This window comes from Apodemus sylvaticus, chromosome 5 (genome assembly GCF_947179515.1).
Source record: "Apodemus sylvaticus chromosome 5, mApoSyl1.1, whole genome shotgun sequence".
Classification (NCBI taxonomy): Eukaryota; Metazoa; Chordata; class Mammalia; order Rodentia; family Muridae; genus Apodemus; species Apodemus sylvaticus.
In genome coordinates this window covers 111,473,452-111,488,059 of record NC_067476.1, presented here as the reverse complement: position 1 = coordinate 111,488,059, position 14,608 = coordinate 111,473,452, and the positions used below count along the sequence as shown (strand labels likewise).

Sequence of the window (14,608 nt, the reverse complement as noted above, 5' to 3'; positions counted from 1 at the left end):
CTGGAGATGTGTGTGCCTTTAGCATTCTGTGATTTTTAGTTTTCATCTCAGGATTTGGGGAAAGTCACTAGAAGCAAGGGTGACTGTGAGCTTTCTGTTGTGACAAGCCACCTGACTGCACTCTTGCTCCTGTGTTCCACAACAGTGTCTACATTTACATGTCGCTTTCCCATGGAAAATTGTGGTTATGGGTGAAGTGCCAAATGTTCGTCCTGCTGCGGCCTTGGGAGCCTCAGAGCGAGCTAGGCAGTGGTAGAGCAGATGCCAGCGAGTGGCAGGAGTGGCCCCAGTGCTGCAGCTGCTGTGCTGTGATTCCCTGCAGGGGAAGGCGGCTTCCACACTATACAGCCTTGTTTGGGGGAAGGCAGCCCTCCCTTACACTATAACACCCTGTTTGGCACTGTACTTCTTAAGTCATATTTTGTATGTTTGGACTTTTATCACCCTTGGTGACTACTAAGTTAAAATTGGCATTTCAGCCTCTTAAGATGATAGCACTTCTGTGGTACTGAGCATTCTGAAATACTTTTTTGAAACATGGCATGTTTAATTGATGATCCATTTCCCTAATGGCAGATCACCGCTATCATAAATTCTATTTTGTCATTTAATTTTTCTAAATCTTGATCATGGCTTTCTAAAATATATAGTACCTGTCCCTGTAGCTGTGGCTGTCCTCAAACTTTTGATGCTTCTGCCTCAGCCTTTCAAATTTTTGGACTTTCAGATGTGTGCCACTAAGCCCTGTATTTCCCACATATATATTATTTATATACACACTTTATAGTAGCAAACCGTAGTGGCACATGCCTGTTATCCTTGTGCTTGGAAAACTGCTGGAAATACTGCGCCTGAGGGGAAAAAAGCCAAAACAAAGCAAAACAACACAACAGTCAAGATGCCTCAGAGTGAGCTGGGTAGTGTGTCTTTGTTTTCTGGAAGAAAGTCTTGTGGACTGTGGAGATTACTTTCGTAAGATGACACCCCTAGTAAACCACAGGATGGAGCCAGGTAGTGCTCTATCTCTAGTTTGACCTTCCTAAAATTTGTCTAGCCAGAAGGTTGGGTGTGTGACACCAGCTCCATCTGAAGGTACTCTAGGTTTGAAAACCTTCTCATAGCCATGCTTCTTAAATCAAAAAGTCAGCCAAAGGAGGCTGTTATAACACGTGTTTGTGTGTGCTCTTAATGTTCTAGGGACTTAAAATTGGAGCCTTACTTGGACCATTACTACAGAGATTACCCAACTCTTGTCAAAACCACTGGACAAGTGTGCACCATTGACCAAGGTGAGTGTTGACACCACTTCAGGTCTTCAGTGGATAGGCGTTTTGTTGCGTGTCTCTCTCTTTCTGGGAAGAGCAAGAGATAGACATCTTACGTCTTATCTTAGCCAAGCAGTTTTGAAATGGAAGCATTTGGTCTCTGAGTTGAAGGAAACCACAGCTTCTTTAGTTTACCCATTCCAAAGTTTAGATAGCCTCTAATGCCTGGACATGAACCTTCCCCTGTGGTGTCCAGTTAGTAGCCAATGTCCTGTGTTTACTTGGCTTTAATAGCAGTAAAAATTTAGGTCCTTGTTGCACTAGCTGAATTTAAGGTACTTAGTAGTCGCATTGGGCTAGAGGTTACCTTGTTACCGTGCTGGACGGCACAAATGTAAACAACATAGAGCTCCACTGCTCCAGCCTAGACTTGAACTGAAGGGGCTAAAGAGCAGATTTTGTGTTCCTTTGTTTTTCATCTTTATAGAGGTAGACGGGGAAAGTTATGTTCTTTAAAAATTACTTTTATGTGTATTTTGCATATGTATGGTGCATATGTGTATGCATGTGAATATGCATATGCCATTACATATGTGTGGAGTGCAGAGAACAACTTTCTGGAATCAGTTGTCTCCTTCCATGACATTGCTAAATTTCTATTTAGAATGGAATAAAATAGAAGTAATTTAAATTTATAAATAATGTAATTAGGTATTTACTGTGACAGGAATATGATTCATTTTGGATAATATTGAAAATGTAATTCTTATCATTTGAAAGGATATTTATTATGGCCATCTTTTTTGTCTTAAATGTGTTTATGTGTCTTTATAAACATTTTGTGTAATTTTAAAGGTCAGATGGGATTTATGCATCATCCCTCATTTTTTACTTCTGAGCCTCCAAGTATTTATCAGTGGGTGAGTTCATGCATGATGGGTGAAGGGATGCCGCCCTACCCTTACCTTCCTGGGATCTGCGAGAGGAGCAGGCTGGTGGTCTTGGTATGTATTTGGAGTATTGACTGATTATCTTATTTCTTTAAATTTTCATACACACAGCACATACACTATTCACATGTATACACACAAATTATAGTAAAAATCACAGTGTTTCTTTCCCCCATACAGTTCTATACGTTTCAGCAGATAAATAGTTTTATATAATTGCCATTTTAATTATAATATTGAACATTTGTACTAATGATTTTGGAGAGGAGGAGCACTCTCAAATACCTCTTTAAGTTATTGCATGTGCCACTGGATCCTAGCTTTTGCTCACAGACCACTACATACATGTTGCTGCCCTACAGTTTGCTGATCTGATGGCTGGGTTGGTTTCAGTTGGTGCTTAGAAGTGCTGGTGTTCCAAATGGTCACACACAGGCCTTCATGTCATTGTCAGTTTTCATTTCCTTAGGGTGGGACTGAGGGCTGGGACCAATGCATGTACATTAGGTATATGCACAGCTGTAGAGAAATTGCCAACTTTTCCAGAGTGGCTGATTGATTCAAAGTGTCTCCTGCAATGCTAAGAGATTGTTTCCATGAATTCTTCTCCATTATTTGATACTTCAGCTTGGCTGATCTGTGGTCATACCTCACTGCTCTTAAATTGCAATTCCTAGTGACTGTGGTGATGTTTTGAGGTTTCTGCTGAGGAGTTCTGTCAGAATGTGATTTGCTGCTTCTGTCCTGCTTTGTACTTTGTGTCATTGTTCTGCCAAGAAAGCATTTCTCTTTCTTGTTTTTTACATAGCATCTTACTATGTAGACCAGGGTGGTCTTGAACTGGTGATCTTGCCTCAGCATCCAGACTGATGAGATCCTGTGTTACAGTCCGTGGGTCTGTCTCGGGATATCTAGGATTCTTTGGTCTAGGAAGGCACGGTCCGGTTGAGATGACAGACAGAACAAACCACACACACAGAGAGGCAGTTTGAATCTGAATGTATTTTTCTGTTACGTGGCATCATGAATCTTTAAGCACTAGGGGCTGACATTTACATAGAAAAAGATGTATTGGCCAAGCAGGCCCAAGGAACAATTAGCATAACCATTAGGTACAAGGAAGCTTAAGGTTAACCAGGTAAACCGATTTTCCCTTGTAACAAATTGTAGCATGAACATAGACAACAACAAATATTTTGATATAAACTTCTGAAGATAATTAAAGGACATTTTTGTTCAACTTCCTGAGTCTAAATAGAGTCTTTATGAGTAATAAGTATGAACTGTATCTTGATAAGCTAAGAAAGGTTGTTTTCCTCAAGATCTCCCTGCGTGAGGCCTGCAACACAAAAGGCCAATTCTTCATAAACTTCCCTTGCTATTCAGGTGGGCCTGAGATAGCCTGTCCGTAAGCAAGATCAAGAGTTAAAGGCGGAACTGGATTAACTTGTAGGGGAAGGTAGTAGCTATGGGACTAGGTATCAACTCAAATGTAAATTCTTTTTACCTTGCCCAATACTTATCTGTATGGTAGGGAAGATGTAAATATCCTTAGTCTGGCATATTGTTTGGAATCCACCTGCCCTGAAAGGAAATGACTGAGAAGCAGAAAAGAACCTGTGACTAGAGTTTCTGGAATGCCTTTTCTACCATAATAACATAAGTGGTTGGAGCAAAGCAAAGCAGAATTTTTTGCTATAAGATGGATTTTTACATATCTATATTTGCTTGGTTAAGCCATGTCTAGGCTATAAGGAAATAGGAGAGTTTAAGAAATTGCCAAGTGAGATTTATCAGCTTCTAAATATACGGGGAGGTCCATTATTCCCAGGAGACATTTTTTTTTTTCCACTTCTGTCTGTAAAATATCATTTCATAGACTTTACTGGGCCACCGCGGCAATCCTGGGAAATACTACCACCCCTGACTTAGGTTGAGCTTTGTTACTCTCTGGATGTCTGTCTCTTTGTGACCACACCTTTCGTATTTGTGCTTCTGTCAGCAGTCTGTTGGGCACTTTTTTTCCCAGTCTGGACTTGGGGGAACGTTTTTCCTGGTTTGTTGATGTTTGTGCTTTCCACATTGTCTTCATTGCTGTAGTTTCATAGCCTTAAGATTTGTGATATTCTTCCATTATTATTCTTTTTAGAAGTTATCTTAATCTTTGTCTATTTTTAATTATGTATGGTTATTAAAGGTCCTGGTGAAATATTTTTCAAAGATGTATATTTATTTTTGGAATGTTGTCCCTCTTGAATAGTTAATATAGTTATCCTCAAACTTGGATATAGACCCACCCACAAGTCATTGGTAAAGTTGAGTTCCTCACTACATATGCTCTATTTCTTGATGTTGGTACACTGTAGGCCAGTTAGGGAGCTTTCCTGAAGTGGGGTCTTCTCAGGCATATGAGGGACTCCTGCTACTTTTGAAGATTAGAAAACTGTAAATATCCTTTCATCTTTCCCTTTGCTGTTCTGTTCTGTTTCATGTTCTGTTCTGTTTCACTCATGAGAAGGAGTGAGCCTTCTCACTCCTCCATAGCTTCAGGTAGGGGTACACAAGGGTGGTTCCGTGTGTTTTTTAATTCACACATGTAATCATCACCACCATCTTTCTCTACAATTTTTTCATCACCCAGATTAGTTTCATATCCTGTTTCTATGATAAAGCACTCTGAGAAAAGGAGCTTAGGGGAGAAAGGGCTTATTTGACTCACAAGTCCAGGTCCATCTCTGGGCAGAAGACAAGGTGTCAGGAAACTGAAGCAGCTGGTCACATCACATCTGCAGTCAAGAGCAGAGATCAATGACTTAATGCATATGTGCTTAGTTTGTGCTTTCCTCTGCTTAAGAACCGGTCCCACTAAGAATTGTATCAGTTAAGATAAACAGGATAATCCCTTAGACATTCTTAGAGGCTAACCCTAAGTCCAGACAATTACAAATGTGCCCAAAGGCTTGCCTCCTTGGCATTGAGTTGACAGTACTCTGTAACCCAGGCAGGCTTGGACCATGCACTGTTAAACAGTAAATTCCTGTTCCTCTTTCCTTTGGTCCCTGATATCCTCTGTTCTGGTTTTGTGAATTTACCAAATTTACATACCTCTTGTTGGAATACTGCTATAGCCCTTTGGGGTTTTAAGTGATTTGTGAAGATGCTTATAAATAAGGATATTGTAGCCTCATAGTTTTAAAGATTTATTTATTTATTCTATGTAAGTAAGTACACTGTAGCTGTCTTCAGACACCCCAGAAGAGGGCATCAGATCTCATTCTAGATGGTTGTGAGGCACCATGTGGTTACTGGGATTTGAACTCAGGACCTTCGGAAGAGCAGTCAGTGCTCTTAATCACTGAGCCATCTCTCCAGCCCGCCTTTGTTTTGAGTATATCTTTTTCTAAAGAAATTAAAGACTGAATGAGGTCCTTTGGAATAGTTACCACTGTTAGGTACTATTAGGTATGACTAGGCACCTGGAAGGATAATTAAGCATGAGAGGATGGAGCACCTAAACTCTTTAATTATGGGAATAAAAGAATTCTCCAAAATTTTGTAAATTTTAACATGTATTTTCTATAAGCCGAAGCAAGTTTTCTCTCCAATATGAAATATATGGTCACATGAAGACCAGAATGTGAAGGCATGAAGCAGTTTTCTTATAACTGATAGAAACTGGGAACAGCATGTGTGTGCATTTAAGAAAAAAATTTGAAATCTTTAGTTTTATTTTGTGTGGGTCTTTTGCTTGCAAGTATACTATGTACCGTGTATATGCAGTGCCCATGGAGGTAAAACATTGGCTCCCTTAGAACTGGATTTACAGATGGTTGAGAGGCACCACCATGTGGGTGTTGGGAATTGAACCTGGGTTCTCTAGAAGAGGAACTAATCTCTTAATTACTGAGCCATCTCTCCAGCCCATGTTCATCAACTCTTGAGTAGATTACTAAGTTGGCACATCTCTGTAATGGATACTACTCCGTAGGAGGAACAGAGTGCTGATTGTAGCATGACGGAGATGTTGTAATGTAGAACTGGGAAGACTCCATCCTGTGTGATCCCATTTCTGTAATGTAGGACAGATGGGCTAGGGAACAGGTAAAGTTATTTCTAACATTTGTGTAGAGGGATTGTGATAGGACATGAGGGTGGGTGGGCTTGGGGTAATGTTTGGGGTATGATGTAGCTTTTTATGTATTAAAGAGTGATAGTAGTTACCTGGTTGAATAAAGTTTGGCCAGACTCACAGTGTTGTACATCTGAAATGCAGGAGACTTTAATAAGAACAGGTTCCTCTGGATGTGGGGCACAGTCCTGTAACCCCAGCACTAGGGAGTCAGAGGCAGGAGGCTCAGTAGTTCAAGGCCAGCCACAGATTCATGGGGATTTTTTGGGCTACTCTGAGCTACGTGAGACCCTGTTTCATAAAGAAAAATTACCAAAACAACTGAAGATTAAAAGTAAAAAAACAAAAGCAAAACAAGTAACAAGTTCCTTTTCTCTGCAGAGTATTGCCCTCTACACCCTTGGTGATGAGAGTTGTATTTCTGATGAAACTTCCCAGTATTTATCCAAAGTAACCTTAAGTAAGTTGTTACAATGTTTGACTCCCACAGATAGAATATTAAAATGTTCAGTATTGCAAACCTTAGAAACAGCATCTTGCCTCTTTTAGTACTATTTAGTCTATTATCACAGCTGAATTTCAAATACCAGGTTACTTCAAATCTGTCAGACCTGGCTTGTATGACCAATGTGGCTGTATAGGACTGTGTTAGTCTAAAGGAAACGGCTGTCCTCTACAGTTTGCCACAGTACTGCTTGCTTTATTATTTTTAAAAAATTTGGTTAATGAATTCTTCCAAATATCTTCTGCATGTTGCTCTTTTTTTTTTTAAAACCAGGATGTCTATTAAAGTAAAAGTTTCCATTCATTGCCTTTCAGCTCCCCAAAAGCCACAAGCAGAGCAAGAAGAAAACAGGTAGTCTGTTCAGAGTGTGCTTTTATAGTGAAAGTTGAAAGCAATGTTGAGTGTTTGTGTTTAATGTACTTTTGTTCTCCTTAGGTTTACTGTCCAGCATTCTGCTTCAGTTTCAACTCTGGCTGAGAAATTAGTTGTCTGGATGGCCAGTGTAGGTAAGAGCTGTGCTGTTCCTGAGGACTAGCTCCTGCTTCCAGACCACTCTCCCTGGAATTGGGAGGCATGTGGAGAGAGTCAGTGGTTTTCTGTAATAGCTGAAGATGGAGATGCTGTTCAAATGGAACCTTTATAGCTTCCTATAGAAGAGTAGCTGGGACACCAGCGTTTTTTTATTTCATTCCCTGTGGATCAGTTGAGGCTGCAGTTCTGTAAATTGGTCTCAGAATGCAAACTTTAGATACTATACCTCTAAATGTGAAGCCATTCTGAGACTTGAGTATCAAAAATGGGCACTCTGCCGTCATCTAAGATCAATTGTGTAAGCACTTCAGAGTGTGCTCTCAAACAGAAAAGGCCCGAGATTTTAAGCACTGTGATAAATGAATACTCAGCTAACAAGAAGGGAAGAAAATTAATTTTTTTATTTCTTGGTCCAAATGCCATCACTCCTGGGTTTAAAAGTATTTTGTTTGAAAAAATAATTGGGCAAAAGCAACAAAAACCTCTTGCCGGTAGTGGCAGTACGTACCTCTAATCAGGAGGCAGAGGCAGGTGGATGTCTCTGAGTTTGATGCTAGCCCGGTCTACATAGTGAGTTCCAGGGCAGCTAGGGCTACATAGTAAGACTGTATTCCCTGCTGGGGAAAAATGGTTACTGAAATGAGTTATGACTAAAAACTGAGACTGTTCTACATAGTACCTTAAAAAACAATACTTCAAGGAGGTCATATGTGTTTCTTGATTCTCCCTGGAGTCTGTTTTCAGTGAAGGTCTTTACAGTTCTTTATTTTATGACTCATAGAAAAATAACAATAGCTGTCTTACGGTGTACATATAGGATGCATAAATGAAAAATATTGGGTGAATTCTGTCCACTGTATATCACTTAATATTTACTAAAAGTTAATTCTTATGTAAGGAAATATTTTTGCTTCAATAATTGATAAAATTTTATATCATAAATAGTGGATAATATTGTGAAGTTTAGAACATCGTTGCTAGAAAAGAAATTTGAATTGGCCTGAGTTTTACAAGTATTTTAAATGTTAAATGTATTTAACATTCAAAAGTGTGTGGAATGTTTATGTAGAGAATAATACTAAAGCGAATTTGTCTATTGGTCATCCACTTTTAAAAAACACTGTGATCTGTGCAGCCAGTGCTCACTGTCTGCTGTCACTGACAGATGTGTTACCTTTGTATTTTTTTTCAACTAATCATCTTTATTTTGCTTAGGAGTGTATGTTTGAGTGTTTTATGTGTACACATACATACAAGTACCACGTTCAGATGAGCTGATTGGTGTAGCTAAGTCATTTATTGAAGACAGACAATAGGACTTGCCCCAACCCATGCCTTTTGACCCTCATAATGAAACAAAGTTCCTATTTTATTTCTATATTTTGGTGCACATGTGCACAATGTTTTTTGTGGTAACGATGAACCAGAGGAGTGGAGGTATCTTTCATACCAACTCCCAAAGTGCTAATCAGTTCACAGCACTGTTGATTATAGGTGAGGCTTACCTGTTGTTTCCTGTACCTGGCCAGCTCTTAGTACTGGTGACTTCAGTGGTTTTTTACTGACTAGAGGATGATTGGAGAAGTGGCAGATCTCTAACTGAAAAGCATCTTTACCTTTCTTTCACTTCTAGGATTTACTTTAAGAGATCTGGAGACTCTTCCCTTTGGGATTGCTCTTCCCATCAGAGATGCGATCTACCACTGTCGGGAGCAGCCTGATTCAGATTGGTCAGAAGCTGTCTGTCTCTTGATTGGACGTCAGGACCTTTCCAAGCAGGCTTGTGAAGGAAATTTACCCAGAGGCAAATCTGTGAGTGTCGACTTGGGAAGTTCAGTTTTAGCCCCAGATAAAATCAGAGTGGAAGCAGCCTTCATTTTCTTTTGCACCCTTATCTATTTTGGCAACTGTGCATATCAGTTTGCCTTTTATGTTATAAAGCCAGATGGAGCTTATAATTGAACTTGGGAGCTTTGAACTTAGTGACTTCCCTGTGTTGCCTGGACTTTTCTTTACCCAGAATTAGGATAGATAGTCAGCAAACTATCTGCCATGTCTGTTCTCCTACTTGTTCCTGTAGAGGCAACCGATTACTACATAGGCAACCCCAGAGCCTATGTGTACCCTCAGTGTGGCTAGCTATGATGATAGCTGTTTTCTTGTTGATTACTCTTTGAAGCGTTTGATTTTTTGAATTTAGCCTTTTAAATAGATATAAATAAATTTGTATAATCCCAGAATAATAGTAAAATTAAAGCCTGAGGAAGAATACTTTCTCCTTTAGGGTTAAATCTATTTCAGAATGAGTTCTAAGATGCCCAGAAACAAGGATAATTTTTGTTTCATTTTTTATAATTATTGTTGCTGTATTTATTATTAGTAGTACTAGTGGTATTCTTTCTTTCTTTATTTTTTTTTTAGGCAGGGTTAGTATGTATACCAGTCTGGCTGTTAGAGGACTCAATAGAGATCTATGACCTCCCTGAGCAAACAGTAGGAATCAGGCTTGTCTCGTTAGCCTTTGAATCATCACATCATTAGAGTCTAGTTTGGCCATGGGTGTGTTACAATAGGTCTCCTTGTTTGATAGTTGCCTGCCATGAACTTGGGCCAGATTTAGTTTCCATGAGAGTCTGATCTCAAATTTGTATCTAAATAACAACTCTAGTTGACTTGGCGTTTGTCCTGTTTTAAATACAAAATGGTCTTATTTTTTTGACCAAGAAAATACAGATGTGGTGGTATATGCTTGTAACCAGAACTTCGAAGCCTGAGCCAGGAGAATTATCATGAGTTACATAGTAAGACCCTGTCATAACACACACACACACACACACACACACACACACACACACACACACACACACAGACAAACTTTGGCATTTAGATTTCTTCTGTTCTTCAGGATCATTCAGCATATAAACACTATAAATGATAGTCTATAAATTATTTAAATGTCAGTCTAGGCAAGTTTATCTAAATTTAGTTTCTTCAATTATTTGTTGCTAAACTCCACGTGGTTCTGCTATTTGTGTTTATGTTCTGTAGGTTAGGAAATAGAGTCGTCTATTGCCTGACAGTGGCATGCATTCTGAGAAATGTGTCTTTAGGTAGTTCTGACATATGAGCACGATAGTGTTTGTAGCTGCATCACTGAGTATACAGCCTATCTTAGGGAAGCACCATCATGTATGTGGTCTCTTGGTGGAAGTGCTGTGTGGTGCAGGTTATAGTTTGTTTTGCATTAGTTATTCCATGGGAACCAAAATACGTTTTTATCTGGACATATATATCATTTTTTTTCCAGACTAACACTGTTGCCTCCACACTAACTGATGGATGAGAAAACTAGCATTTGTAGGAAGTGGACACTTATATAGACTCGGGAGATAATGAAACCAGAGCACGTGGCTAGTCTGGGCCACATGGTGCTGTCCCAGTGCAGAAGAGCTCACTGTATGACAGTGTTGTGTGACTTCGGGAAGTTTACTGGTTATGCTTACCTCTAGCATAGAGTTCTGTTCCATTAGCCTGTTTGCCCTTCTTGAGCTAGGCACACGGCTACCTTTTAAATCCCTGCTCTAAAATCTGTTACGCAGGTACTCTCATCAGAAGTATCTTCAGGAACTGAGGCAGAGGAGGAAGATGATGGCATGAATGACTTGAACCATGAGGTTATGTCATTAATATGGAGTGAAGATTTACGGGTGCAGGATGTGCGAAGGCTGCTTCAAAGTGCACAGCCTGTCCGTGTCAATGTGGTGCAGTACCCAGAACTCAGTGACCATGAGTTCATTGAAGAAAAAGAAAATAGGTAAAATAGTTCATCTCCTGTTGAATCTGTTAAATTTGAAACTAGCTTGTTTTCCTTTATTTTTTTTTAACTTTTCTTTTTTAAACACTGTGTGAGAGAGTGTGTATGTGGAGGTCAGAGGACAACTTTTGGGAATCAGTTCCTTCTTTCCACTAAGCTTCAGGATAATCTAACTCAGACCATTAGGCTTAGTGGCAAGTGCCTTTTCTCACTAGGTCGTCTTGCGAGCTTGGTGGTTAATTTTAAATGTTATCTTGCCATAGTCTAGAATTACCTGCGAGAGAACTTAATTTGAGGACTTACTTAGATCAAGTTGATCTGTAGGGAATTGTCTTACATAAGCCAAAATGAAGTAACTTACTTTAAAGTTAAAAATCTACCTTTTATATTAACTTTATATCCAATGCCGGTAAAACATCTATAGCTTAAAAATACATTTTGGCTTTTGAGGGTATAATTGTTCCCTCCTCTTGAAATATAACAGTTATTTCAGAAAAGGCAAATCTAAGAGAGTAACAGAATTTATAAATGAAGTATATACTGTACTTATTCTTCTGTGTCTTAATCTAGGAATAGACTTTGAGGCACTTGTTAATTTTTAGAGTGCTTTAAACTCACACCACTTGTATTAGGTTCTTTTGTTGTTGTGAAAAATATCTGACAAACCACTTAGGAAGAGAAGTTGACTTTTGAACACAGTTCTAGAAGGTATGAGGCAGGTGCTGGGAGTGGCTCAGTCTGTAGGGACAGGAGTGTGAGGCAACTGGTCCTCCTTCTACTCTGAAACCTCTCCTTTATGTTTGTCCTCCCCTGGCATCAGACTTACTAAGTTGCTTAGCTAGCCTTGATTTCTCTCTAGCTCAGGCGGGGCTTGCATTGAGCTTCTGATTTCAGGAGATTGAACTGTAGGTGTGTGAGCCAGCTCAGCTTCTTCTCTTACTGTTAGAAGGGTGTCGCCACAATGCTTAGCTGTAGTCTGTTGAAAGGCCCAAATTCTCTCTCACTCTTCCTCACCATGTGGACTCAGGTTATCATGTGAAATTGAGGGGAGAGCACATAGTTAGGAATGGGGGTTTTTGTAGTGAGGCTGTAGTAATTGCTGGATGAACTTGGATAAATTGATTAACATGTTATTTTATGAGTAATAGCTGTAGTAGACATGAGTGTAACAGTTATACCTCATTGGTTATTGGTACCAAATTAGTTCTTTTACAGAACACTTAATATACTTCGTAGTGCATGGTAAACTCACTGTAGTCAGCCATTATTAACAGTACATTGATTCTTTTTCTATGTAATCTTTTAGTACAGTGGTTTTCAACCTTCCTAATGCTGTAACCCCTTAGTACAGTTCCTCATGTTTGAATGACCCTCCAATCATAAAATTATTTTCATTGCTACTTCATAACTGTAATTTTGCTACTGTTAGGGATTATAATTTAAATATCTGATATGAGATGGCCTTAGGGGGCTTCTGCATAAAGGTCATTTGACATTCCCCCCAAAGGTTGAGAAACACTATTGTATTATATCTGAAATCAGAGTGTATCCTTTACTTAATAAATCTAAATTTCATTGGAGATCTTTTTTCTTGGTACTTAATGGGACCATGAAGCATCCTATTAGTGACCTTATGCATCCAGGGGCTACAGCATTGATGCTATTGATTTAATTTAATGACTTTCAAGTGTAATTGGATTATGTGTAAAGCTTTCATCAAAACATTCTATAGGATCCAGCTTCTTGGGTTTAAATTTCACGAATTCCGAGTTATTCATGAAACTACTGCTATAGTTTCAAGAAATGTTAGAACATTAGAATGTTAGAATCCTCTCTAATGAGCTGGAACAGTACATTTATGTGACTAGGGAGAAATCAGCTTAATGAATATTTTTGTTTGCAGCGAGTTTTAGCCCTTTGTTAGTCTTTAAAGGTCCTTTCCTTAGTATCAAATAAAACTTTTAAAACCATTTCTTAGTTATGAATGGCAACTTCCAAATTTTTTGTTAGTTTTTTCCCAAGGACCTATTTAGAGTAGATTCAATGCAGGAACAAAAGTGGGGTGTTAGGGTTTCAGTGTGACCAAGAGAAGCCATTTTTAACTTTGAGCATAGTTGGTGTGTAGACTTGCTGGTGACTGTTTTACTTCCTTTCTTTGTGTACAAAACAGAGGTAAGTGGCCTTTTTGAGGCAGTATTGGTAGAAAGAATGAGGAGGATCTCAGCATACTAATGCAGCTCAACTGAAAGTTACTCCAAGAATGACCTGGATAATATACTTTCTTTGAACAGGTTAGCATTAGCATCAGAGTAGAATTTAAGTCTCATGTTTTACTACCCCAAGAGAATTGGATTTCATTCAAAGAAAATAAACAAAGGAACTCTGTGCTTCATCCTCATGGGAGTAGAATTGTGAGAGGAATTGCAGGCCTCCCATCTTTGCAGTGGTTGCTTTGTGAGAACTTGATTGTTCATCTTAGTTTCTCTCAGAATATTTCTCTCCTGTTAGGTTCCAGCTGTGAACACTGTTAACCATTTGTGTGTTGGTTTGTATTTTCATTATAGACTGCTCCAGTTGTGTCAGAGAACTATGGCTCTCCCAGTGGGACGAGGAATGTTTACCTTGTTCTCATATCATCCTGTTCCGACAGAGCCATTGCCTATTCCTAAACTGAATCTGACAGGTATATTAAATTCTGTGCTCATTAACAACAGACTAAGTTCGTAGTGGCTTTGGAAACTCAAATAGCAAATCGTATTACTTTTCTCGTAGCTATGACAAAATACTGTCAAGCAGCTTAGGGGAGAGAAGAGTCTGGTTCCCGGTTTAAGAGGATGCAGTCCATTACTGCAGGAAAGAATGAGGATAGGAACTACTCATGGCTGGAGCTTCCTCAAGTCTGAACAGTCAGGACACAGACAGGATGGCTGGAAACCTTAAGACCCAGCTCTCAGTGGTTCAGTTCTCCAGTAGTTCCCAAACCCCCAGATACCACAGTCTTCCAGAACAGTGCTACCAATTGGGAAACAAAGAAGTTAGAATATAGTCTATTACGAATTTTGCATTTTAATGTGATTATTTTAAGATATAAAAAGTTCAAAGAGTTATTGTTGAAAAGATGAAACTAATTCGAACTGGATGTGATGGCACACACCTTCCATGCCAACACTTGGCAGGCAGAGCAGTGGATCTCTGAGTTCCAGACCAGCATGGGCAACAGAGTGAGATTCTGTTTTGTTGTGCTTTTCTAAAAATTTTAAATGATGTTAAAGTCTAATATGTACAATATTAGTTCTCTTGAGACATTCATTGTTTCTCTGTGTGTAAGCTACAAATAAAATATTGATCTATTCAGAATTTGTTTTTGATGACATTTTAGACATCTTTAAAATGGTGTCTTCAAAGTTCTGAAGA

General features: G+C 39.0%; 1 protein-coding gene across 1 annotated transcript in view; it reads left to right on the top strand.

The window, feature by feature from the left end:
• Nucleotides 1-14,608, top strand: part of Anapc1 (anaphase promoting complex subunit 1) — a 79,199-nt gene that overhangs the window by 31,101 nt on the left and 33,490 nt on the right. Inside the window, exons 20-27 of the mRNA XM_052183566.1 lie at nt 1,198-1,289; nt 2,121-2,269; nt 6,726-6,804; nt 7,164-7,200; nt 7,285-7,355; nt 9,014-9,192; nt 10,980-11,194; nt 13,759-13,877. Coding sequence (XP_052039526.1) covers nt 1,198-1,289; nt 2,121-2,269; nt 6,726-6,804; nt 7,164-7,200; nt 7,285-7,355; nt 9,014-9,192; nt 10,980-11,194; nt 13,759-13,877 — 941 coding nt within the window. The remainder of the gene's footprint in view (nt 1-1,197; nt 1,290-2,120; nt 2,270-6,725; nt 6,805-7,163; nt 7,201-7,284; nt 7,356-9,013; nt 9,193-10,979; nt 11,195-13,758; nt 13,878-14,608) is intronic.